A 25,070-nucleotide genomic window follows, 5' to 3' on the forward strand; every position below is an offset into this window, starting at 1 on the left:
ACCGGACTGAGTCGGCCAGGGATCTGATCCAGTCTGGTGATCCCCAAGAGAAGTGTTGACATACAGGATTTAGGCTCAGGCAGAAGGGGAAGTAGTTGGTACAATAGTTTCTGCTAGAGACGGTTGTTGAATGTAAGGAAGAATTCCATGGAAGGGACTGAGTCATCTGGCCACTGTCTAGGATAGGAGGATTTTTATCCTGAGGGTGAATCACGCTTGTATAGCGCTTACTCCTTCATGTCCATGAAACTCCTCTCCGTTCCCTGACATTCTTATGGAGTGATTCCTGTTTCATCTGGTTAGAGGGTGTGGTTTTGAACAGGCATGGGACTTACATTTCCTTTGTTCAAATAGGGAAAAAAATGAAAAGTGGGGAGGAGCATGTGTCCATTTTCTTCCTGAGATGTTTCCTTAGTGATGTTTGGGGTTGCTATTACCGTAGGCAATACAGTGCCCCAGTCAGGATTAGAGTCCCATTGTGCTAGGTGCTGTCACGTGGGTTGCCTGGTCCCTACCCCAAAGATTGTGCGGTGCAATTGCAGATGAGACATAAGAAACGTGCCTAACAAATGTAAGGAGGAGTGGATGGGGGATAACACAATAAGATGAGATGATTACGCAGCCTCTCTCTGATTCTGTCAGGAGGGATAGAATGCAATCAGGATGCAGGAGTTTTCATTTTACAGCTCTTTCTGGAGTCTCATCAGTCACCATGCTGGGGTTCCTCGGTTGGGCACCTCAGCACAGACTTTGAGGAGCGATTGCTGCTTGCAAGAGGAGAGCAGTGGTGCCTCCTTGGGGGGAGATGAGAAAACTAACAGGCTTTTCTTTTTGGCTCACATTTCAGAGACCTGCTGAGCCGGGAAGATGCATGAGTACACGGAAAAGAAGGAGACGTGCGGCACTATCTGCCTCAAATACCTGCTCTTCATCTTTAACTTCTTCTTCTGGGTAATGTGCCAGCTCCTCCACCGCATTTGTGTGCCTCACCACATCCCTCGCTGAGGGCTACATCTGTTGTTTCAGTGGCCAGGGGGGTGGAATGGATAGCATGGGTGAAATCCTTGTCCACTGAAGACAATGGCAAAAATGCTCCTTGACTTCAGTGAGTCCCAGATTTCACCTCAGGTATCTAACTAGACCCAAGCTGCCAACACAGGGCGGAAGGACTATAACCTGTCTGACCAGGAGTAGGCCCTGAAATGATCACATATCGACAGCCGTGGGCAGCCTGAAAAAGTGCTGTTTTGCCCACTTCAGGAGAGGGTGACCCAGGGCACAATTCTTAAGGCATCAGATACTCCAGGGCAGCCCATAGACAAAGGACATCCTTCAGTTCCTCTCTCGTTTTGCCCCGTGGCATAGCACAGGCTGGCAGTGGAATGAAGATGGCTAGGCTGGGATTATGGGGGTAGTCGCTGCTGTTATGTCTACACTAGAGCTTTTACCAAGGGACCAGCCTATTGTCAGCCACAGACATTTGTGGGCCAGAAGAAATGATTGGGGAGGGTCCAGACTAGCCTTTACAGAGGAATGAATTATGAACTGCCTCAGTGAATTGGCACCCAGGTAAAAACCTCTAGGGAACACAAGGCCCATAAAGAGGAAAGGGAGCCTGAAGGAGAAAAGTTGGCTCATCCAATGTGCCCCTGCTGCGGGGGTATTCCTGTGCTAATGTTCATTCTCACTGGAGTTTAGCTAACCAGAGTTCCCACTTTTTGTAGCCTTGCCCTCCAGTGGTTCTGTCCTGGAGGGAAGTAGACACAGCTGTTGTTTCGAAGCAGTCAGTATCACTCCTGGATCAGCCAGCAAGGATGTAAAGCAAAGCATCCCCTCCCTCTTCTCTTCTCCATTCCCTGGTATCTCGGCAGCACTCAAGCAATCGTGAGAGCCAAGAGCCTGGTTAAGGTTGGAAACTTAGAACTCCAGTTACAAAGTTCCCTGCCTGGCGTGGACAAACCTCCAGCCAGCTGTCATCCCGTTTCAGCTGGAATACTGTGCCTTGACTCCCTGGAACCTCCCAGGGCCCTTGAGAGACTGGGGAGAGAGGAAGAATCAGCTTCATTTAAAGCCTGATCCGAGCCCACTGAAATCAGTGGGAGTCTTTCCCTTGAACAGGTTTTGGATCAAGCTCACTGTCAGCGAGCTGAAATCTGATCCCTGTGGCCCAGCAGGGGATGCCACTCCTGAAAAGGAGGAAGTGCCCACCTCAGATGCATCTGACCTGCTTGCTTCTCTCTTTATTAAGCTGGCAGGTGGGGCGGTGATGGCGGTGGGTATCTGGACTCTGGCCGAGAAGAGCGACTACATCAGTCTCCTGTCCTCCAACACGTACATGGCGACTGCCTACATCCTGGTGGTGGCGGGGATCGTCGTCATGATTACTGGCATCCTCGGGTGCTGCGCCACCTTCAAAGAGCGGCGGAACCTGCTGAGAGTGGTAGGTTTCCTATTTGCCTTAGGACAACGCTGGGCACCAAACGTCTTGTGCGTGTTGGGAGAGAGCTACGTCTCTGTTCCTCTGGACCTGGAGAGACGTACCAGAGACTCCTTAACTGGCCCACTCTCCCTGTTTGGGATGAATGGTCTCTCTTACAGAGGAGACTTTCCTTTCCTTTCTTTCTGTCCTACTCAGAGAATGTATTGGTTTCTGTGTGTTTCAGAAGGTGCTAAATAATAAATATACAGTACTTTTTATCTGAGCATGTCAAAACGTTTCCAAGCAAAGGAAATGTTCAGGCTGGTAGGAAAAAAAATGGGAATAAGTTTGGGAGAGAAGGCAGGGTGGGACATTTAAAACCAACAAACAAGTAATTGTGATTCCACTTGATTAAAAGCAAAAGATTTGTTTTGATTGGTTTGTTGAGCGTTGCAAAATTTCAAACAGCATAAAAATTTTCACACTATTTATTTATTTATTTATTTATTTATTTATTGGTCAAACAAACAAAAAAATCACTTGACATTTTTGACCAGCCCTAATAAATCTCAGGTCTGGGCTACACTGCAGACTTATATTGGTGTAACAACATTGCTCAAGGGTGTGAAAAATCCACAGCCCAGAGTGACATAGTTGTACCGACCAAACCCTCCATGTAGACAGCACTACATCAGCAGGAGAGCTTGTCCTGTCGACATAGCTACTGCCTCTTGGGGAGGTGGATTAGATGGGAAAGCTCTCTCCCATTGGCATAGAGCAGAGGTGGGCAAACTATAGCTGGCCCACAGGGCCGTCCTGCCTGGCCCCATAGCTCCTAGCCAGGGAGGCTAGCCCCTGACCCCTCTCCCGCTGTCCCCACTCCCCTGCAGCTACAGCGCACTGCGTCACCAGTGCTCTGGCCTGCCGCTCCTACTGGGTGGCATGGCTGCGAGCTCCTGCTGCTCTAAGCAGCATGATAAGGGGGCCGGGGCCAGGGCCGGGGGGTTGGCTAAGGGGCAAGAGGTCCCAGGGGACAGTCAGGGGATGGGAAATAGGGGGGTTGGATAGGTGTGGGAATCTAGGGGGAAGGCTGTCGGGGGAGCAGAGGTGTGGTTTGGGTAGGGTAACCAGAGGGAAAGTGTGAAAAATCAGGATGGGGGGTAATAGGTGCCTATATAAGAAAAAGCCTGCAAATCAGGACTGTCCCTATAAAATCAGGACATCTGGTCACACTAGGATAGTGGGGGGCGGGGGCCAGGCTGTTTGTGGTGCACAGCCTTCCCTACCTGGCCCTCCATACAGTTTCACAACACGGATGTGGCCCTCAGGCCAAAAAGTTTGCCCACCCTCAGCATAGAGCGTCTTTAGTAAAGCACTACAGCAGCCTAGCTGTGCCGATGCAGTGTTTGAAGTAGATGTGCCCTATTCTCACCCGCTTTCTCTCAAATCTCCTTTACGGTCCAGAAGGTGGCATGGTTCATCAAGCAGCCCATCTGCAGTGGTGAGTCTAGTGACTGAAAGCAAAGAGCCATTAATTGTCATTTCATAGTAACAAAAGGGGACACTTCCACTTGGGCCTTAACCATTCCCTCAGTTTTGCAAACTGCTGCTGGCCTGAATGTCCCATCCCCTTTGTCCGAGTGGAGTGGAGACTGGGGCGGGGATAGGGAGAGGAGCCACAATGAACAATACCGACCAGACATACCCTCTGTCTGTGATTCCACTTTGTGGGGTGGGGGTGTGAACTGAAAATACAAGGTGGTGGAAATGCCCCTAAAAGGCCTATGACGCGCTCTCAGGGTCTCTTGTTGGTGGCTCAGTCATTTGGTTCTTGAGGGGTGGTATTTGGCCCCTGGCCCTTAGCAGTTTGTTTTGGCCCTACCACAATTATTCACTGTCTTAAAGAGCTCTATTCGTGTGTGTGTGTGTGTGTGTGTGTGTGTCCCAAAGTTACAGACGAAAATCAGGTGGGTTTTCTTTGTTATTCTGACACAGAAAACTAAGAATTTTCTCATGGAAACAAGCAGTGGTTTTCTGTCTTTTCTTTCCTGCTTTGATTGGCTGCCTGTGAGAGATCTATTGTCTCTCCTCTCTCCGCTGGCTTAGTTGATACTAAGTAAACCACAAAAGAAGTATTTTGTGCTGGGCAGGGCTGGGTTGGTCTGGCTGGAGGTTTCTGCCAGCTCTGAGCTCAGCCAGTAATTCCAACATCTTCAAAACAAAGACAAAGGTGTCTGTGCCAGTCTGTCCCAATTTCTGTCTGTACCAAAGGGCCATGTATATAGCGAGGTATGCTGCGATGGGGAGTGCCCTGTAATTTTCTGAATCCAGAGGTTCTTTAAAGCAAGTTGCAAGAATAATTTCAGATGAGAGGTGAGGATATATGTGCATGTGGGCGGGGGGGATTGATCCAGGAAGCTATATTCTAGCTTTTTTTTTATAGCTACTGGTGAGTTTTCACTCCCAGTTCAAGGCTTTCCTCTGTGTTTCATTTCTCATTGCTGATTACCAGCATATTTATGTGTCTAGAGCATTTTTCTCTTTCGCAGCCAGACAGATTCACTCAGGGATGCCACAGTGATCCAAGCACTTGTGACGCCACAGTTGCTTACATGGGTTCCAGGCCTGCAGCCTGTTGACATCAGTGAGAGATGCTCCCATGAGCAAGAGCTACAGAATCAGGCCCACAGTGATGAACTCTGACATCACAAAATCTGGCTTGTTACAGTTCACCCTGATTCTGAGTTTCAGGTCCTCTTCCTGCCCCCATCCCACCCCCCCAATGGTGCAGCGGACCAAGGAATCGTCTGGTCCCTAGCACAGGCTAGAGCAGTCCCGATGCCTTCTGTTACTGGAGCTCAGATTCTGTAGCCATTCTAACAGTCGATCAGAGTACAGGAATGTTCAGGTTGCACACCCAACACACCCTGAGAGATCCCTATCCTATAGACTGCAAAGGTGTAGGGTTGCCACCTAGGATATCCCCTTTACCAAGGAAATGGCCGTTGAGCCAACTTTCATTATGTTTTACACTGCTGGGATAGCATAAAGCAGGGAGAAATGTAACTGAGAATCAGGAACGTAATGTATATGTCACTGTTGGTGTACACAGCTCATTACAAGCAGGTAGGGTGATCGTGGGTCTTAACTATTATGTGGAGACAAACATAATGCACATGATAAAAGCGGGAGCCCATCGGGGGTCACCAAATGAAATTAAGAGGCAGCAGGTTTAAAACAAACAAACAGAAATGTTTCTGTGGAATTCTTTGCCAGAGGATGTTGTGAAGGTCAAGACTATAACAGGGTTTAAAAAAAATACTAGATAAATTCATGGAGGATAGGTCCATCAATGGCTATTAGCCATGATGGGCAGGGATGGTGTCCCTAGCCTCTGTTTGCCAGAAGCTGGGAATGGGTGACAGGGGATGGATCACTTGATGATTAGCTGTTCTGTTCATTCCCTCTGGGGCACCAGGCATGGGGCACTGTCGGAAGACAGGATACTAGGCTAGATGGATCTCTGGTCTGACCCAGTGTGGCCGCTCTTATGTAGGACAGAAGAGCTGAATATAAAAGATAGTCCTTGTTTTTCCCACATACATACGCCTCTCTCGAATATTTACATACATTGGGAAAGAGAATTGGTGGAAAGCATTTTGTTGTTGTTATTTAGATTACAGCTGTGTTCAGAGGCTACAGCTGGGCTGGTGCCCCATTGTACAAGGTGCTGTACGTAGAGTAAGAGACAGTTCCTGCCCCAGAGAACATAGTCTAAATAGATAAGATGTAACAGGTAAATGAAACAACCAGGCAGGGCTAACAATAACAACAAGATGTTTTAGCACAGGCTAGCTGAGTGCACAGGTGGTAGCTGTAGTAACCTTCACTCTATATAGGCTTTGATAAAACCTGTTTGCTAAAAAGTGGGAAGGCTCTTTAAGATAATATGGTGAGCTGAGGCCTTGTGATACATGCCAGCTGCACTGGAATGCCTTTGACATCAGTGCAGAAAATACTCCGTATGTAGAAAATAGATGAAGGAAAGAGAAACTTTCCAGTTAATTGGTTGTTTTCTTTCCCCTAATGCAGCAGCCTGACAGCACCATGATGTCAGAGGTATTACATAACTGGGCTCCCACAAAAGAAAGAAACCTTTTGTTTAGCAGTGTTCCTCTCCTTTTCTGTCCCTTTCAGCCTCCCATTAGTGTGGCACCCAGGCCTTGGTTATCCAGCACTCCATCGGGTGACTCATTCCCATGGTATGAATGGGTACCTTGCACAAGCATGTGCAGACACTTGCAATGTTCAGCTGAGAGCCAGTGAGGGAGTTTAGGGCTGGGAGTGAACGCCTGAGATTGTACATTCCTATTAAAGCCCAGCCTGCAGATAAAACCCATTTGTCCCTCCCATGCAGCTGCTGAATCCCGGCAGAGGGTGAAAGAGGAAATCTGACCCAATGGACAAGGATTCTGAGTTGGCATAATCTCACTGGGGCAAAGCGTTTTGATTACCTGTGTCTTCTGACAGAGAGAGGGAAGACAGTGAGAAACGGAGGGGTCACTCAGCAAAAGACAAGCTGTGATGCAAAGGCAAATGTGTTGCCTCCAGTTCTTTGCTTTTCCTAGCAGGGTTTTGTGGTGGTCCGTTTTTTGTAACGGAAGCATTTATTTGATGCTAACCATGGATTTTTGGGGCCAGGGGTGTAATAATACATGATGTTCTGTAATTCAGGACTGAGGGACAGCTGGGGCCCAAAGACTGGAATTCCAGGGAATCCCACAAAACAGAGATAAGGTGCATTGGCAGAGGGGCCTGGCTCTTTGGGGGGTTGCAGGTGCTTGATGGGACTTTGCTGGTACAGTTAGATATCAAATCCGATAGTGAGTGCGTTTCCCATGCAGAACCGCACGAAGCTGCAAGGAGCACAGCTATCAGGAGTAGGGCAAACATGGGACATTCCAGCATGACTTCTTTCTCTGAAATAAGCTAGTGCACGCGGGGCAGTGTCTCTGTCTGGTTCCTAGTGGAGTAAATCACCATCAGAACTGACACTACTTGACAATGGTAGCAAAGGGCCGCAGTGAGAATGAGTATGTGACAGTCCCTAGAAGAGTCTCTCCAGCTCTGGGTAAAGGTCTCTGGTGGGGCAGTGTGTGTATCCGTTGCTGGGCAGAACAGACTGCTTCAGAGAATGATAAAAGAGCCCCTAGAGAATAGACAATTATGGATTAACTTGCTCACACTGATAGTTTTCTCCTAACACCTTTGAGGTATGCCCTGAAATATGAAAATTTAGTTCTCTTATACATTTCTTTAATCTTACCTAATGTGACTGGGGATGTTCTTATCCAATCAGTGTCCTATCTCTTTTGGAATCATCTAAACTCTTGCCTTCATGCTGCATTGTAGCAGAGAGTTTCTCACACTAAGCAGGCATCATGTAAAAAGAGAACTCCTTACATCAATAGATGTTACTTTTCAATTTCATTGGATACTCCCATGTTCTTGAAGTAGGAAAAAGGGTAAATAGGAGCCTGTCTCCTCCAGGTCAGCTGTAATTTCTGTCTTGCCCTTTATTAGATACTCATATCACTACTACCCTCATCTTTCCTTCCTCCTTTACTTCCTACTCTTTGATTAAACCCTCTTGTTGCTGCCTGTCTTAAATTACATTATAACCTTTTCCATGCCCAGCACCCAATACAACAAGCCCCTGACACAGATCAAGTCCTTTGAGATCTGCTGTAATACAAAGAATAATACTGATCATCTAAATTTAACTTCCAGGACTTCTCTCCCACCCTTCCTGATGCTCTCTTTTAACGTACACGATTTTACCGTTGTTTTGCAGTACTTCATATTGCTGCTGTGTATTTTCCTGCTTGAGATCATTGCTGGAATCCTGGCCTATATCTACTACCAACAGGTAAGTGAATGTTGAACTAAGAGGATCAATCCAGAGAGAGCAGGAGCAGCTACTTACCACCCAATTTCTATTTAGAGATTGGGCCTAAACCAACATTTCAAGGGCTTTGAATCCATAGTTTGGTTTGGACCCATCTATTCCTCACCCCAGCTTGATTCCCTCCTTACTCACGTCCCCCAATATACAAAATGCATCAGGTTATAAACTGTATTTGACAGGGCCTTAGTCTGTTACATGTGTATTTGGGAGTCAGATGAAGTTCAGCTCCTTCCTACACATCATCTTTTCTCCCCCCTCCCTCTGTGAAGAGAGCTGTCGGATTGAATTGTCTTGTTTCTAGTACAGAGGATTTTTCTGATGTCCAGAGAGGTAACACAGGCAATTGTATTTACAGTTGTGCTGTCTAGTATGTCCAAGAAGCAGAACATAAGAATGGCCCATCTATCCCAGTATCCTGTCTTCTGACAGTGGTCATCAATGGCAGATGCTTCAAAGGGAATGAGCAATCATCAAGTGATCCACCCCTGTTGATTAATTCCAGCATCTGGTAGTCAGAGGCTTAGGGATGCCCAGAGTATGGAGTTGCATCCCTGAACGTCTTTGTTAACAGCCAAGCAGAAACACTCCCTGCTAAACCCAGGAAGCTCATGGATGGGAAATGGTCCAGCTGGGGATAGAGCAACACCGCCACAGCTCAAAATATTCCCGAGGGTCTGTTGCAGTCGTAGATAACTAAGCTTGAGATCCCCACGAGGGAGTGATGGCTTCACATTATCATGCTGGATATGGCTGACGAGAGGCATACCAGTCGAGAGGCTCCCTCAGACGAGGCTTCTCTCCCCCACCCTTTGAGGGAGGCTGGGTGTCTGAAGAGGGCAGACTGTTAGAGATGTCTGAGGAGGCGTCTTACAGGGGAGTGTACATTGCAGAGCGTTACAAGCATTTTCAGTGTGCTCACATACTGTAGGCTTCCCTGGATTACACCCTTAAGCTGGGAACGTTCATCCTGCTTCAAGGCCCCCAGACTTTGCCCTCTACCTCCCACAAAGGTGGCATTAGCAGTTGCCTGTAGCCAAAGAGCTATGCCTCATTTGTATCAAGTGGAATACATTCCAGCTGCCTCTGTCTTTAATATGGAGGATCGGCCCCATGGAGGCTGTTGGACCCAGAATGCTATGCTCCATCTGGACCTGAGCAAAGACTAAGTAACACATGGCAATGAATGAAATGGTGGAAACTTCTTGGATCACGGTGGAGCGTGACATGCTGGGATTGTAGTCTCTCTAGCAGAGCCACAAGCTGCTTTGTAGATCACCCACTGGCATTTGGCTTACTAGCTGCACTCATTCCTCCCCCCTTACTCCCCCTCCCTTTATGTAAAAGTCCTTCGTTCCCTGGGCTCCGTCTGCTTTCTCTCTTTGCAGCTGGTTTTCTTTCTCCCCTTCACTTGCTGTCGTGTCCAGTGCATGCTTGCGTATAAACTGTGTTTCTTTTGCTGTCTTTGTTCCATGCTGCAGTTCTTCCCCGTGAGCCTCCAGGTAACTGCTTTTATCCTCAGTAATATTTCTGCTAGTGAACTCTGTCTCTTTGTTTGCCGTTGGTCTCCATGAGCTGCCAAACTTTTCTTCTTGTCTTTGCTGCTCTAAATATTTTGTGCCTCTAAAGAGCCCAAGATCTCAAAGCATTTTGCAAACGTTAATGAATGAAGTCTCGCATCACCTCTGGGAGGTCGGTGTTACTACCACATTTGACAGAAGAGGGATGAGAACCACTACTACGTTCAGCAGATTTGAAGTAGGGGGGAAAAACTCAGGCCATATTCCCCCAACTTGGTGTAACCAAAATGTTCTTTTCCTGCATTCCACCCCACAATGATTGCTTGTTACTAAGAAATACGTGTACATAGAGAAGCTTTTTCCCTATCTGGCCTTTCCCCGTTTGGTTTATTCAGCGATACCATCTACACACGTGATGACATTGTTCAGGAGCATGGTAGAATTGTGACTTCACAGCCACTGGATTATGGCATTGTTACTGAATGGACCAGGCAGAAGGAGGCTGATTAGAAAGGAGGCAGATTTTAGCTATATTTTGTCTATCCGCAAGGATGGGCAGGAAAATACCAGAGAAGGACATGGAAGTCTGGTGGTGCATCAGCCAGCTAGACAGAGAGAAGTTTGTGGATAAATTAGTGTGAGTGTGTCACTGTAAAGGACACTTTCATGCTTGGCATGCTCCAAATATCAGATCCTCTTTCTGATCAATGTCATTCTGGCTTTCTGAACCTATCTTTAGTATCACAAGGGCTGTTGCAGTCTGGGAGGCAGGAGTCTTAAGATCCCTCCTTGTGCTCTCAATCTCCTTGTGCAACATCCCTTTCAATCCCTGATATAAAAGGTATTTAGACTTCAGAGCCCTGAACCTGCTGGGCTGAATTCCTAATACTCCTAGCCAGATCCTTTTTGGATTTAGTTCTCCATCAGCCCTGTTTCCAGAGGCGTGAGGGCCCCTTTGATCCTTGATCCCTTTCAACGTGGAGGCAGCCCACGCTGGGCTTGCAGGGGAGAATGATGTTTAAAGAGTCAAGAGAGGCAGAAATAAGTGCTTGTGCTTTCTTGGAACCAATAGGGTCTACACTGGAGGTGGGGTTATAGCTTCCACAAAGTTCTCTGCTGTTCTCCAGGAGTGAAGATAATAAAAAATATAAAGGAGTGATGATACGGAAGGTGTCTGCCTCATGATTTCACCTCCGCTACCCCTTTTGTTTAGCTGAGTATGGAGCTGAAGCAAAACCTGAAAGAGACCATGACCCAGAAGTATCGGAAGGAGGGAGAGGAGGGCGTGACCAGCGCGGTGGACAAATTGCAGCAGGAGGTAGGCCTCAAAGACACAGGGGGAATTAAACCTATGATAGAGCTAAAAAGTATACCATCCTTAGATCATTGGCTTCTTATCATTTAAAGAGATAATGGTGTTCCCCATGTTAGTCTGTCTGGAGTGGTCAATGACCGTGAGCGCCAGCCTCAGGGCAAACTGTCAGAAAGCAGGGCAGAGATCCCAAACTTGTGGTATGTTCTTTAATTGGATTTCACCAAAGCAGTAACAGATGTGAACTCCCGGATCGCTGTACTAGTCTTACCATGAAGTGACAGACAGACTGGAATGCCCAAGGCGACTATCTTGCCATCCAGGCAAGCCAGACTTAGTGACAAAAGGTCACTTACACCAAAAATCACTAAATATTAGGTTGCTTCCGGTCCCAAGAGAATGCTTTTGTTTCCTAGGTTCAGCCCTTGCGAGAATCCAAACCGCAAAGATATAACCATTTTTTCTTATGAGCATCTTTATATGCCTTTCCCCCAGAGTTCAAACTGATAGGATGAGTGTTCCTCATGTAACTTCTTCATGGGTGGATGGGGTGATGAACAAAGTTTTTGTCCTATGTTGGCCCATTTAGTCTTGATAGTCCTTCTTGATGGGCGGGGGAACCACGTTTATTGCCTAGGTTCACCAGATCAGAGCAGGAATTTTTACAATTATAAAGCAAAACTTTCATATTACCTTATAGCATGGGATACGAGCATTACAAATAAGATTAATGCATGCAGCAACTTACAAGCATTCCATTGAGTCAAACATTAAACACATCCTTACAAATCTAGTGCCTACCTTGAACAATATTAACATACAAGGTGAGTGGGTCTGGTTTCCACTGTGAATTTGTCAGTGCTCAGCTGACGCCTCCAGCCTTGGCAAGAGTGGCACCTGGCTTATCAGCATCACACCCCACTGTCCCCAACTCAGACAGGATGGATATGATGCTGTGTCTGCTGTCACAGAGACTGGGACTCCTGCTCTCTGAGCAGTGTGATTGCTTGAAAGGGGATGACATTCACATCACTTGCTGAATGAACGAGGGTTGGCCAGTTCAGTATTGATAGCTGCTTCCAACAGGTTGTCTACAGGATGGAAGTGGAGGAGTTTGGGGGGAATTGCTAATGTTAATTAAGCTTCCTGATACCCCAAAGAGTGAAGTATAATGACTGAAGTGCCCTGTTGCTGCAGGCACTGCCAGAGAGTTGAGGGACTGAGCGATTGGAATGTCTGAGTAGTCTTGATAACTTCATAATCCAGTACCTCTCAACCCCTCCCCAGGAGACATGCCCCTTGCTAGAGACCTGAATTCACCTCCAACCCACACCAGCCTGATGTCCCACTGCCTGACTCTCACTTCTGTTATGATACATGTCCATGAGACATGCAGGCTCACTGATGTGAGGTTCTTCGGAGGGTTGTACAGGCTTTAGAATGGACTCCCACGTTGCCAGGGTGGCCTGCCGTAGCGCTTTCTCACATTCCCCATTCTGGTCTGTTTTCTCATACCTAATGTTAAGGTGTTGAGCGGCTCGGTGTGTATTCTAGTGCTTGGTGTCTCCTGATTCTGTTCTTGAGGTATGGAATCCATGGAGCTGAGGGCTTGAGGCCCGTTCAGGTCACAAGTAGAGAGAGGTCCAGTCTTCAGCAGTCAAAGCACTGCTGTTAGTCAATGAATAATACTAACCGGCAGTTCTGTAGTGCCTCCTGTCTGAGGACCCCAGAGCAATGCACAAACATTAATCCGGGCCTTGCCACTGTCAGGTGAGTATTTTACAGGTGAGGAAGCAGAGGCAAAGTGGGACTAAGTAACTCACTCAGTGCCCTCTGTGATGGAGGTAGGAATTGAGCTCTCCTCGCCTGATTCTCAGTCCTTGTCCACAAACCTGCCTTTCCCCTCATCATTGCCATCAGGGTGTGAGAGCGCTGAGGGGCACATGGATGCAGCCCTCTATGGTCTGAGGGCATGAGTTGTTCCCATAAGTGGGATGAGAGACAGACAGCTGTGCGGGGACCCACACAGGGAACAAGCTCATTCTGCTGACTACAGCTACCCCCTGTGCTGTGGGTGTGCTGAACAGCAGAGTTGCCCGCAGTCACCTGTCATTTGATTCAATGCAAGCATGATTGGTGCTGTTCACTTTTGTTGTCAAGACCAGAAGGAGCTGCAGACGAGGCCCATCTCTGTACAGAGAAGTAAGTGGCTAAAAGAAAGTCATTGCGGATATTTAAGCGACATTTTTAGGAACCTTAGACACAAAGGTCACTCATAATTATAGCAGCTCATAAAAACACAGGCAGACATAAGCAGCTGGACTGGCCGATTGACAGTGTAACTAGGAGCTTGGTGAGAATGGATGTAGGGGATGGTGCTGTGCTTTCTGGTGACAAACTGCAGACTCATCCTGTGCTTTTGTGTGCATACAGTTCAAGTGCTGCGGCAGCAATAATGCTTCAGACTGGAGTGAGAGCATCTGGATCAAATCCGCGGAGGCCGGAGGCCGGAAATTCCCAGACAGCTGTTGTAAGACGATAACAGAAGGGTGTGGCCGGAGAGACCATCCCTCCAACATCTACAAGGAGGTAAAGAACAGGCTGACATCAACATTCCCAGGATCACATTGCGGGGGACCTGCTGGGCAGACTGGTTTGGGGCTTGCTTAGGGCTGAATGCAAAGCCTACTGAAGTCAAGGGGTGGGCAGGGACTTTCCATTGAAGACTTTAGTTTGCTAACTTTGTTCCCCTCCCCCAATCCCAAATGCACCCATCCAGGGAGGAGAGGGAAAGGATACTGTTAACCTTTAAGCACCAGGAATCAGCATGTCTTCACTCCAGCCACAAGAGCATTATGACAAGTGCTGTACTAATCACAGATGTCATGGGTGTGGGATCAGAGCTGATGTTCTGAGTAAGCGTGGTACAAGTTACCTAGGTAGCACCTTGCCAATGGGACATTTAAAATAAGTGAAGAAATTGCCTTCAGGCATTAAAAAGCTCGAGGAGCATGTTAAAGAAACTCGCAGCATAACTAGCAGGAAACTTGGTTATGAGTGGGGAACATGATGTTGACAAGAACTGCACCCAGGGCCGGCACTTCCATTTAGGCGACCTAGGCGGTCACCTGGGGCACCAGAATTTGGGGGGGCAGCATTTTGCTGCCTTTGGCGGCAATTCTGCAGCGGGGGGTCCTTCTGCGTTCCGAGTCTTTGGCGGCAATTCTGCAGCGGGTCCCTCACTCGCTCCGGGACCCACCGCTGAAGTGCCCCGAAGACTGGGAGCGCGGAAGGACCCCCCCCCCCCCCCCGACCGCAGAATTGCCGCCAACGACTGGAAGTGCGGACCCCCGCCTAGGGCGCCAAAAACCCTGGCACCGCTCCTGACTGCACCCGAGGAAATGGGGAAGGGAAGATTAGGAAGCATGTTGCTGATGGGGAAAAGTCAGGCTGTCCTAGTGCTTCTCCTCTTCAGTCCCAGGCAGGAAACCTGGGTTTGAGTCCCACGACGCATGTGTCATCTCAGCAGCTTTGGCTTTGGCAGGCTTTGAATGGAGTCCCATCCAGCCTCATCTGGAAGGGTGCTTGGTGCTAGGATGGTAGGGTGGATGGATTGGCCTCCAGTATGAAGGAAAGAGGTCAGAGGAGCGAAAGGGGTTGTCGTAAGGTCAAATTAGTAGAGTCCCTGTTGGCTAGAGCTGAGCTAGGCTAGGCTAGGGAAACCCCTCTTTACTCGGACAAACAAAATAATCAACAAATGAGCAGAGCACACAAATGGGTAGCTAAGCACTCATCTACCTCACTCGTGGAGGGGTGAGGTCTTGCAGGGGGAATTGATTCAGGCACCCACAGTATTGTTGCTCCTTTTTGACCCAAGTGGCTAGTCAAATTTTGGGCCCTTGAGGATGTTCCAGTTAGAACTGGGAAGTGATGGAGTCCAATATTCTCTTTAATGCAATCATATTTATTTACAGAGAGCACACCAAGTCCTGCTTCTCTTAACACAGGAGGAACTGGGAACAAAAGGAGCTGTTTTTTAGTTAACCACCCCAAGAGAGACCCCAAAGCTCTCTCTAGCTTTCCCCAAGTCTCACAGGCTGCTCCTTGCTTGGCTTTCTTGCTTTTCGCCTCTGCCTCCCTCTCCATTCTTGTCTGTTCTCAGTACTGAGTGGAACCCTGCTCCCACATGGGGCAAGCTTCTGGGCAGGCTCTAATAGGCCTTGTTTTAGATGTGTCCCTGTAGCTGTCTCTTGCAGCTATTATTCACACGTAGGTTGAACAAGGTTTTAACTAAGCCTATAGCAAAGTTTCATCTGGCTCATAACAGTATAAATACATTTGCCTCAACCTAGGGACTGTTTACTGGCTTTCTAGCCTGATTTTCCCAGCAGCATAGCCAGCGCCCTAACCTGTGGAGTCAGCACCGTGGCTGGCTGCCTTGAGACAGGAAATTAGAGGTCCAACCATGGATCAAGCAAGGCCTGTGCCTCTCCACCCCCACTCCCTCTGCCCGTATGTTACACTCCTGGCCACTCCCTCCATCTCTCTCTGTAGGCTGTAAGCTCTCTAGGGCAGCCTTGTTACCCTCTGTTTGGAAGCTGTCCCGCCCTGCCCCACAGAAGATCTGCCTCACTAGATTAACCCACTTAATCATTTAAAGAGCCTTGGATCAATATTCAGCCAACCCTGTTGCTGCTTCTGTGTCAGCAATGACTTGGCAGGGGTGGGAAGGGAGCAGGCTGCCTCCAAGGACACAATTACAAGATGAAGGTTTCAAAGTAGCAGCCATATTAGTCTATATCCACAAAAAGAACAGTACTTGTGACACCTTAGAGACTAACACATTTATTTGAGCATAAGCTTTCGTGGGCTAAAACCCACTTCATCGGATGCATAGACTGGCACATACAGCAAGAAGATATTTATACATACAGAGAACATGAAAAGGTGGAACTAGCCATATCAACTGTAAGAGGCCAGTCAATTGAGATGCGCTTTTTGGGCCCACGCTGCCCCATCTCACCGCTCTTAGAAACAATGCTACATGGAATTCTCGTTTAAAGGGCGGCTGCTGTTTCAGGAGACCTTGTGACTGGTCCCAACTGCAGTTCCTGGAGACCTGGCAAGGGCTTCTTTGCCCTTTGTCAGGTCAAAGCCATTACAGTCGTAGGGTGGCGCCTTTTGGGATAACTGGGTATTGATGCAGTATCCCCTGCAGGCAGGCTCTGGCAAGGATGAGGCCTTCCAAATAGCTTGGGGAAAGATTTCCTCTCTGCCACCAGAACTCAACTCCACCCCAGGCGTACGGGAGGTCACGGCCTCACCCACCTCTGGCTGCAGGGCTGATGTTGGTCTCTTGCCTCCCCATCGCCTGTGCCCAACTGGGCTGCTCTCTCAGCCTGAACTCTGCAGTCACTGCCTTGATCACTTGCCGTTTGTAAGGCTGTTGCCTGGACCTATTGAAGCCTGCTAGCCATTTCTGCCAGGCTCCCGGCTATAACCGTGGTTACTGTCCATGCTGCACTGTTACATTCTGTATCTGTAACAAGGGTGGTTATGAGCTCTCTGTATGCTGCCTGTACAGCACCTAACACGATGGACATAGATGCCTGACTGGGGTTCCTGGATGCCACCATAACACAGATAAGAATAAATTGTATTAAGGAATCCGTCTTGTTAGTTTTCACTCCCATTCATTCACCCACTTTCCAGGGTTGCAAACATTGTAATGCATGAGGGGGCAGGGGATTAAACCAAAACTAACTCCTGTTTATTCTTCCTGTTCCCCCTCACAGGGTGGCTGCATCACTAAGTTGGAAAACTTCATCCAGGAACACCTGAAAATTATTGGAGCAGTGGGGATTGGCATTGCTTGTGTTCAGGTAAAGGGACTGACTGCTCAGGAGTGAGGAAGCTTGGCCCATGTTAGAAGGACCCTAGGACAGTGAAGCAGCATCTGCTGAGCCCAGAGCATGGCTAAGAAGTTATAGCACTGATTCATTGGAAGTTTGGTGTGTGGGTCTCCACAAACTGCTAATCTAAACTTGTGGGATCCAAGGTACAGATGCCCTGAGCTAGTTTCCTTTCCTTGTGTCTATAAAAATGGACGATTTAATTATGCTTCCGAGAGAGAAATTCCGAGGCTAAAAGCCAGTGCAGTGGGCTGGGGAGAGCTGAGCTCCGGGTCTGCTCTGAAATGCGGACACGACCTGGGTCCTGCTGTTATCTATTGCAGAGTGAGGGAGACCTCTAGTGGGGACCCCCCGCAATTATCAGCATAGATGTTGCCGAACCAGAGTAGTTTTGTGCCTTATTTTTTTTCCTTTGCTTTGTCACCAGAGGTGAATGGTGCTGTTGTCTTTATACCACTGTGAGGATAATGTGAAAAGGGGACACACATTCCAGGGCCGGTACATTATTCTTTTAGCCTGCCTGTGTCTTAGAGGAAAGGTGCAGGGTATTCTCTCTGGTTAAAGATTCAGGCTTTCCCAGGGGAGCAACAGTGGGATATGATCTCAGTTCCCCTTTTTCTGGCTAGTAACCAAACTGCACCAGTTGCGTGTCTGGCTGGTTGTAGGAGGAGATGCCCTGCTTTGCTCATTGTCTCCTGCTGTTTTATTGAAACACAAAGCTTGGGTTTCCCAAATGCTCATCTCATCCACTGAGCACCCATTGCAATCAAGATCCAGTAGGAACGTTATGAGCTGCTTTTTCCTCATCCTCTCCACATTCAGAATGATCCCTCCCCTTCCAGGGTTTCTGGAAGTACAGTCAATTCTCAGATGCTTTAAAGCCTCTGGAGCCTGATTTTTCCAGAGGTGCTGAATACATGCAGCTCCCAGCGACTTCAGCTGGAGTTGTGGGTGCTCAGCACTTCTGAAGATCAAGTCCTGTGTCAAACAGAGGAGTCAAACTGGCCTCTGTTAGAAAACCCAACTGGCTGATAGCTGTTAATCCGTTGGAGTACATAGACCCATCTTTACATAGCTGCCCCTAAGCACACATCATGTTTCTCCATCTCTTATTTCCTCACCCTTTAGATCTTTGGAATGATCTTCACCTGCTGCTTGTACAAGAGTTTAAAGTCAGAACCATACTAGGAGCACCAGGAAATCCATCAGCTCCCCCTCTACCACCACCCTCAATGTCTGTCAACCCCACCAGCTTCTATCCAGCAGCAAAGAAACATCAGTAATTCGAGGACTTGCCTTCCTTATGAGGTGACTCTTGGATCATCCAGCACCTACCCTGCCTCTGCCAGAGAAGGCCACCCTCCTTGAGGTGGCACAGGACGGCTAGGAGTTCAGGGGGTTCCCTGTGTGTTCTAGAGCAATTGAACTGCAGATTCCACTCTGCTAGAAGCTTTAACAAACCAGGCCCATGTTGCAACCTCAAAGAGAAATCATCCAAGTCCATTGGGGCCCAGCCGCTGAGGAATCGGGATTCCACACAAGAACAATGGTTTGCTCTGGCTGATAGACCACTCAGCAGCTTGTGCACCGACCATGAGGACGGATGATGTCTCTGTGCTGGGAGGGAGCCCACATCAATTCTCACATCCAGAAAGTTCCCCTTGGGCCATGCCCATGCCCTAACAGAGCTATATTCCATCTATACCTGCTTTTGTCAGTTGCTGCTGTCACCTCTCTCCATCTCCCCAGCAGGAGGGTGACCTGCCAGAACTCTGATCTTGCCTGAGGTGTGGCCGGCTGGGATTACCTTGCCCCTTCTTCCTCAAAGCCTCCATACCATGTAGAGCCCATTGGGGGAACAGGGGCTCTTTGCCTTCAGTGACTGGAGAGGGAATGTTCAATCATTTTCTGATTCTCTGCGATTTATATTTTATTTAGTGGCTTCCTGTGTAAATAGGAAAAATTAACTTGTCTCCTCTCGTGCTCCCTGTCTGACAGGCCCTACAGTGGGCCATGAGGGGAATGTGTTGTACCTTGCCACATATGGGTGTTTAAATCCTTTACCCTTTCAGTTGCTGGAATGGCCTACTGAAACACCACTCCCCAGAGAAACCCTCTTATGTTACGAGATACTCCCCAGCCGTGTGGATTAATTCCTGCCCAAGAGAGACAGGTGTGGACGCTGCAAAGGAAATGCACTAAGGGTTTTGTACAGGCCTCCCTGGATCTCATTAATCAGTTAGGCTCTAATTAAATCTGTAACCCTGCTTTCCATTCCTCTCGCCCAATAGCCTGCAGGATCAGCTTCATCTGACTGTAAAACAGACTTGGTAAATTGGTAGTACCAGAGGGTGCTAGTTAACTGTCTGATTAGTGTAAATGTATCATGACTTCACTAGAATCCATGGCACTTTTCAGGGGAAAAGACGTCTGTTGCCAACATAGTCTGTCCCTATGGCTATGAACCATGATGCCAGCTGGGTCCTAGCTTGAATTCCTGGCAGCTGCTGTGCCACCCAGGGATATTACTTTGAATCGCCAGTCTTCCATTGGTGCTTCCAAAGGATAGACCCGGCACTCGGGCACCTGGCAGGCTTTGCACACACAAATCAGTGCAGCTGTGAAATTTACATATTGCCTTTAGAGACGCATAGGTGAAAATTGGGTCCTCGAATACCCAAACTGGTAATTAGCTCTGAAGTGAAACTAAATCAGGATTGGATGCCTTTCTAAAAAAAAAAATGCCCTCAAGCTCAACCATCAGAGATAGGTTTGATGCAGGAGTGCTTCCCATCATAAGCACGGTCAGTAACCCCCTTCCATCCCAGGAATTCACTATATGAACCCAGCACAGCATGCTGTGCATGGTGACCCCTGCTCCAAAGGATTTACTACACCACCCAGCACAGCAACAGATTCACTGCACTCCCTGGAGCTGGATCCTAGATGCTCTGAATAAGTTTTGCTTCACAGAAGTATCTGTGGTCCTGGTGCTAGAGGGGAGAAATCACAAGCTACTAAGGCATGTAATTTATCCCTGATGATCAGCAACTGCAAATCTCATCCCCCAAACTGGTTATTCCCCTCTCAGTCCCTTCAGAAGTTGGCCAGGAACAGCAGATCCAAGGTGAAGTGAAAAAAGAGTGAAGTGATGAAGTGAAGTGAAAGCACATGGGTTGTGCAGAAAAGTGAATAACAGGGCTGTGGGGGTTGGCCTTCTTGGAAGTCCCAGCATAAGAGTGTCCATGGATCCTTGGAGACACTTCCTCTGTCAGTAAGAGTGAACAGAGGTGGAGCCTGGGTTGGGAAAGTGCATTCACTGCAGGAGCCAGTATAAACTGAGTGTCTTATTCCCTTCCTTGGCCTTTTGTTATGGAGTTTGTTGTGACTCGGTGCATACTGAGCCTGGCAGCCAGACAGTTAACAGTTGTGGAATCTCCCATAGGGCCTGCTTTGCTTCATATACAAGAAGCCTCCCGGTAAGAGGTTTAAAAGGCGTGGGGAAAAAAAATATCAGGGCAGGTGAAACTGGGAATCCCCAATGCAGCAGCAACATGAAATAATTCCAGATGCTAACAAAGAGCATGGGGGAGGGGTATTTTTGCCTCTGGGGTGGTGGAAGGGGGGAAGAGAACCTAAATTATTACAAACACTCTAAAGGATAAAACTCTAAATTATTGCTCGTTTTACATTGCAGTTCCTGAGAAGTTGGCTATTAATGAAAAGGAAAATACTGAGCACATTGCTTGAAGCAATAGTTCTAGTTACTTAAGTGTGTATTGCTAGTTGTCTGTACCCACTCCCTGGAAGGCATACTGTCCAGAGGGAGGGAGTGACCAAGCCTTTGTCTGCTGTTTTATATTCCCCTATGTAATATTCATGGTGGTTTGTTTATTTTTTATAAGTCAGTTTAAGTTGCTGGTCAATAGACAATAAAGCTAAAGCCTCTCTACTTATCCTTTGTAACAATACCAAAGAGAGAACATGCAGTAGTTATTGTCCCAGCAGGGCTGCAGGGTCTACAGCGACAGGAAGGGTCTTGGAGAAAACAGGCCAAAGCTGGAAGCAGAGGTTCTAAGTCTGGAGGTTCACGATCCTCAGAGAGGTTGCAAACAAATGTGAGGAAATCACAACAACCCTGCCCTTCCCATATTGCTAAGTGGGAGTGGGGGTCTCTATCTGGAAAAGTGCTGATCTGTAGGAGCTGGTTTTCAGAGTGCTGAGCACCCGTGGGTCCTGGGAGCTGTTGATGCTCAGCACTCCTGGATATCCGATCCTGCACAGTGCAGAGAGCCCCTAACCCCCATTGAAGCCAATACAAGTTTAGGGCACTTGGAACCTCATGTTTCCCAACAAGAGGCCTGATAAGAGCTCACAGAAGTCTATGGGAAAACTCCCATTGGCTTCACTGGGCTTTGGATCAGGCCAACGCTGAAGCATGTGTCTTGGGGCACGAGTGCGCATAATATACAGTACACTCTGGAAATAACAAGGGCTGTCTAAATAGCATGGGACAGGATTGAAAAACCTGCTGGACTCAACAGGTCTTTCAACCTGACCAAGTTGATCTGGGAGAATAGAGTGGGAAGCAGGAGACAAATGAGTTCCATGGTGCTGTTTAGCCAGCTTGATGGGAGTCCAGTCCTGCAAGGTGCAGAGCAACCACAGCTCCTAAGGTAGCTGAGGACTTAGCAGCTCATGGAGTCAGGCCCTGAGTGAGCGCACACAGTGTGCCGCATGCTCCGCTTCACATTCATTGCCCTAGTGGGAACGGTCCTGCTGTCCATGACACATGTAAAGACTGACAGCTGAGGCAAGCTAGGGGGCAGCTCAGCCCAGCGGCTAGTGCTGCTGCCTCTGGCCTGCCAGGGGCTGTATTCAAGTCCTGGCAGCAGTAACAGGCAGGCTGTGCATGAGCAGTGAGTCCAACCCCTGGCCAGAGAGCCTTGTTCCATGGTTAATTCTGCTCGACCATCTGACCACCAGTTGCACCCACCCACCCATGCACACTACACTTAACTGAAGTCCTTCACGTCTGGTACAGGGGCTTGCACTGACTACTGCCAGTCAGTGGAATGCAGCACCAGTGTGGTGCCATACAGTGAGCTCTGCTTCTGTCTTGGGGCCTGTGCTGCAGGGATGTATTCCTGTGTCTGTGGCCTGGGCACATCCGTGCCCTTGGCATAAGTCACAGCTGTCTAGCCTCAGCCCTGGACGTGCGCATGGAGAGTGCAAGAGCAGACAAGTCTGGCAGCCTCTTTGCAGCCTAGCTTTGAGCTCACCCTGCGTTTGCCTTAGGAATTGAAAATGACAACCGTAAATCACAAGTGCCCCCCTTATTAGCCCTGTGCCAATGTGATAAGAGCAAAAGCCTGGAGAAATGTCCTGCCATTAACATGTCTGACCACAGAGTGGCACTGTGCATCCCACATAGAGTGTATCGCATGAAGCATTGCTGCATCCTAGCTAACCGAGCTGAGCCTAATGCAAATGGTGCAGCTTTTAGGGAGTGCACCTGCCAGGCACCTCGCCAGACCTGAAGAGAGCATATTGCACATAACTCCAGAAGAGTCGAAGTGGAGAGGCCTCTGCTTACCTCCTATGATGGAAGGAAGTTAGTCGCAGCTCTAGAAAAATGTGCATTTTCACATCACATGGTAGATTCTGTTACTGCAGACCATGCTGAGGTTGGTCTGGGGCGTGGGGAAATGTTGCAATGGACTCAGGCCTAAAAGGGGGGACGCGAGAGCAAAAGCCTGTTCAAACCACCTTATGTAATAAATACAGTTCTTGGTTCACCCTCTGCCTGTCCTTCCCTCATGTTCCTAGCTTTGTTTCCTCCCTGAGCACTTCACATGCATTGGAACTGGCCCAGCCAGAAGTATCACACAACACTTCCTCCACTGAGCACCATTGGCTTGGGGTGAGCTCATTCACTTGCACTTCCTGAGCTCACGGCGGGCCAGTTACACGTTATTGTTACGCATATCACGGTTCTAATGGGCTTAGCTCTTGGAGCCCCATGGGCATGCAACAAAATTTCTGGTCCTTTTGGGAGTGTTGGAAAACACACCACTCTTCCTGGGATAGTCCTCATCTTCACACCTCAGGATAACCCCGCTGTCCTTCCCCATTGCCGTATGCTTCACACTAACCCAACTGCCCCTTTCCCAGCCCCATTGTCCTCTCCCCATACTAACCCAACTACCCCCTCCGCATTGCTGTATGCCTCACACTAACCCAACTGCCCCTTCCCCACCCCCATTGTCCTCTCCTCAGTGCCGTCTGCCCATACTAACCCAACTACCCCCTCCGCATTGCTGTATGCCTCACACTAACCCAATTGCCTTCTCATCATCTCCCAGGAGACGCCAAGCCAAGAACATGTATTGGGATCTCTGCAGAGAGCCCCACTCCTCCCATGTCTCCTACTTAATCTGAAGGGTTTCCCAAGAGACCTTGTAAAGCTTGTTTCTTTTGCAGCCTATGAATTCCCTCCTTGGCATTGTTCTTGGCTGCTGCTTCCTCTGGCGCCTGTGCACAGACACTAGAACCCCCCTCCCATCTCCATCCCCACTTACTCCCTCTCTTTGACCATGGGGCTGCCCATAATATCGTTCATCCCCTCGATCAAACAGGAATTATTTTCTGGCAGTCCAAGGGCCCATGTTATACAGGTCCAATGAGATGATCACAGTGCTCCCCTCTGGCCTTCGAATCTATGAATCTGCCTCATGCTGCTCTGCGCTTCTCTTAGTGCTCTGAGTGGCTTCAGCAAAGCACACTGCTTCATGGAGAACGTGATATTGCAAGCGCCTTAGTTGCAGAATGGTGCTTTTAGCCATGACTGATGTTTTGTATAACTGTTTTTGCACTAATGTGGATGGCAGCTGACCCTGACATCGGGATTTGCGAGATGTTAGCCCCTTACCAGGGCACCTGCTAGCGTTTCACTGTCAGCCGCTTGTCTTTGGTTTGCGGTGCACTGGTTAGCACAGCTGGCGCAGGGACCGAGGCGCTGCACATGCATGACACATTGGTTAGCATTGGCCAGATGTGTGCCTGTGAGGTGCATGTGTTGCTCACTGCACCGCTGGCTAACATTGCTCACAAACGGCCCTGGGCGCTGCTATGAGTTGCTAATATAGCAACTGGGGTTTTACTATTCTGCTATTTGTAACCTGGCCTATTTCCGTGCTATTAAAGTGCAGCTGTTATAACCTCCAACTGTGTCACTTTCCTTTTTGGAGAGAGGTTACTGCAGGAAAAACCAGCTAATAAAGCTGCTCTGTTTAAAAGCCGCATCACGACTAGGGGCTGTGGCTGTGTTGGTGATATCTCCTGGCTTGCTGGGATGGGAGGAGGAATAGACAACAGAAGATCTATGCAGAGTCCCTAGAAAAGGTAAATTTTGGGGAGGTTTTATTCACTCAAACAAGCTATGGTCATATGAACAGCAGGGATGGCTGGTGCCCAACGAATGTATTCAATGAATCATTGTTCAACCATTAGGTATACAGGGGGTTAAAATCTTCTTACTCACTGTAAAAGAAGCCTGTTCCCTGGCATTGTAACTACTGCCTACATTAAGGGAAAGAAATTCACACACTGAGCACATTACGATCAGTTGCTTTCTCTCTTTCTAATCGCTGCTCCATGGTACAGACAATAGCTTTTCAGTGCTGGGCATTTCCAGCACTCCTTGCTAGCAGCAGGCGCTATTATTCGCACTAAAGGAGAGATTCCTGCATGGCTCGGAGAGCGAGCTATGTTCCCACATGAAATGCTGTTTCGGGCTTGGCTACACTGGAGAGTTGCAGCGCTGGTGATGGGGTTACAGCGCTGCAACTCACTCTGTGTACACACTTGGAAAGCCCAGCCAGCACTGCAACTCCCTGGCTGCAGCGCTGGCTGTACCCCTGGTCTGCTTGGGGTGTAGCGA

At 48.4% G+C, this 25,070-nt stretch overlaps 1 protein-coding gene across 2 annotated transcripts in view; it reads left to right on the forward strand.

Annotated features, from left to right (window-relative positions):
- CD151 (CD151 molecule (Raph blood group)) overlaps window positions 1-25,070 on the forward strand; it is an 88,569-nt gene that overhangs the window by 36,078 nt on the left and 27,421 nt on the right. Inside the window, exons 3-9 of one of the 2 annotated variants that reach the window (XM_032803954.2) lie at window positions 848-951; window positions 2,249-2,440; window positions 8,274-8,348; window positions 11,118-11,222; window positions 13,650-13,805; window positions 17,012-17,098; window positions 18,257-24,355. In XM_032803954.2, the coding sequence (XP_032659845.1) occupies window positions 868-951; window positions 2,249-2,440; window positions 8,274-8,348; window positions 11,118-11,222; window positions 13,650-13,805; window positions 17,012-17,098; window positions 18,257-18,316 (759 nt within the window). In that variant the 5' untranslated portion in view covers window positions 848-867 and the 3' untranslated portion in view covers window positions 18,317-24,355. Of the gene's footprint in view, window positions 1-847; window positions 952-2,248; window positions 2,441-8,273; window positions 8,349-11,117; window positions 11,223-13,649; window positions 13,806-17,011; window positions 17,099-18,256; window positions 24,356-25,070 lie in introns of those variants that run through there. The other variant, XM_075065077.1, reaches the window with a different exon arrangement.

Source organism: Chelonoidis abingdonii, chromosome 4 (genome assembly GCF_003597395.2).
Source record: "Chelonoidis abingdonii isolate Lonesome George chromosome 4, CheloAbing_2.0, whole genome shotgun sequence".
NCBI lineage: Eukaryota > Metazoa > Chordata > Testudines > Testudinidae > Chelonoidis > Chelonoidis abingdonii.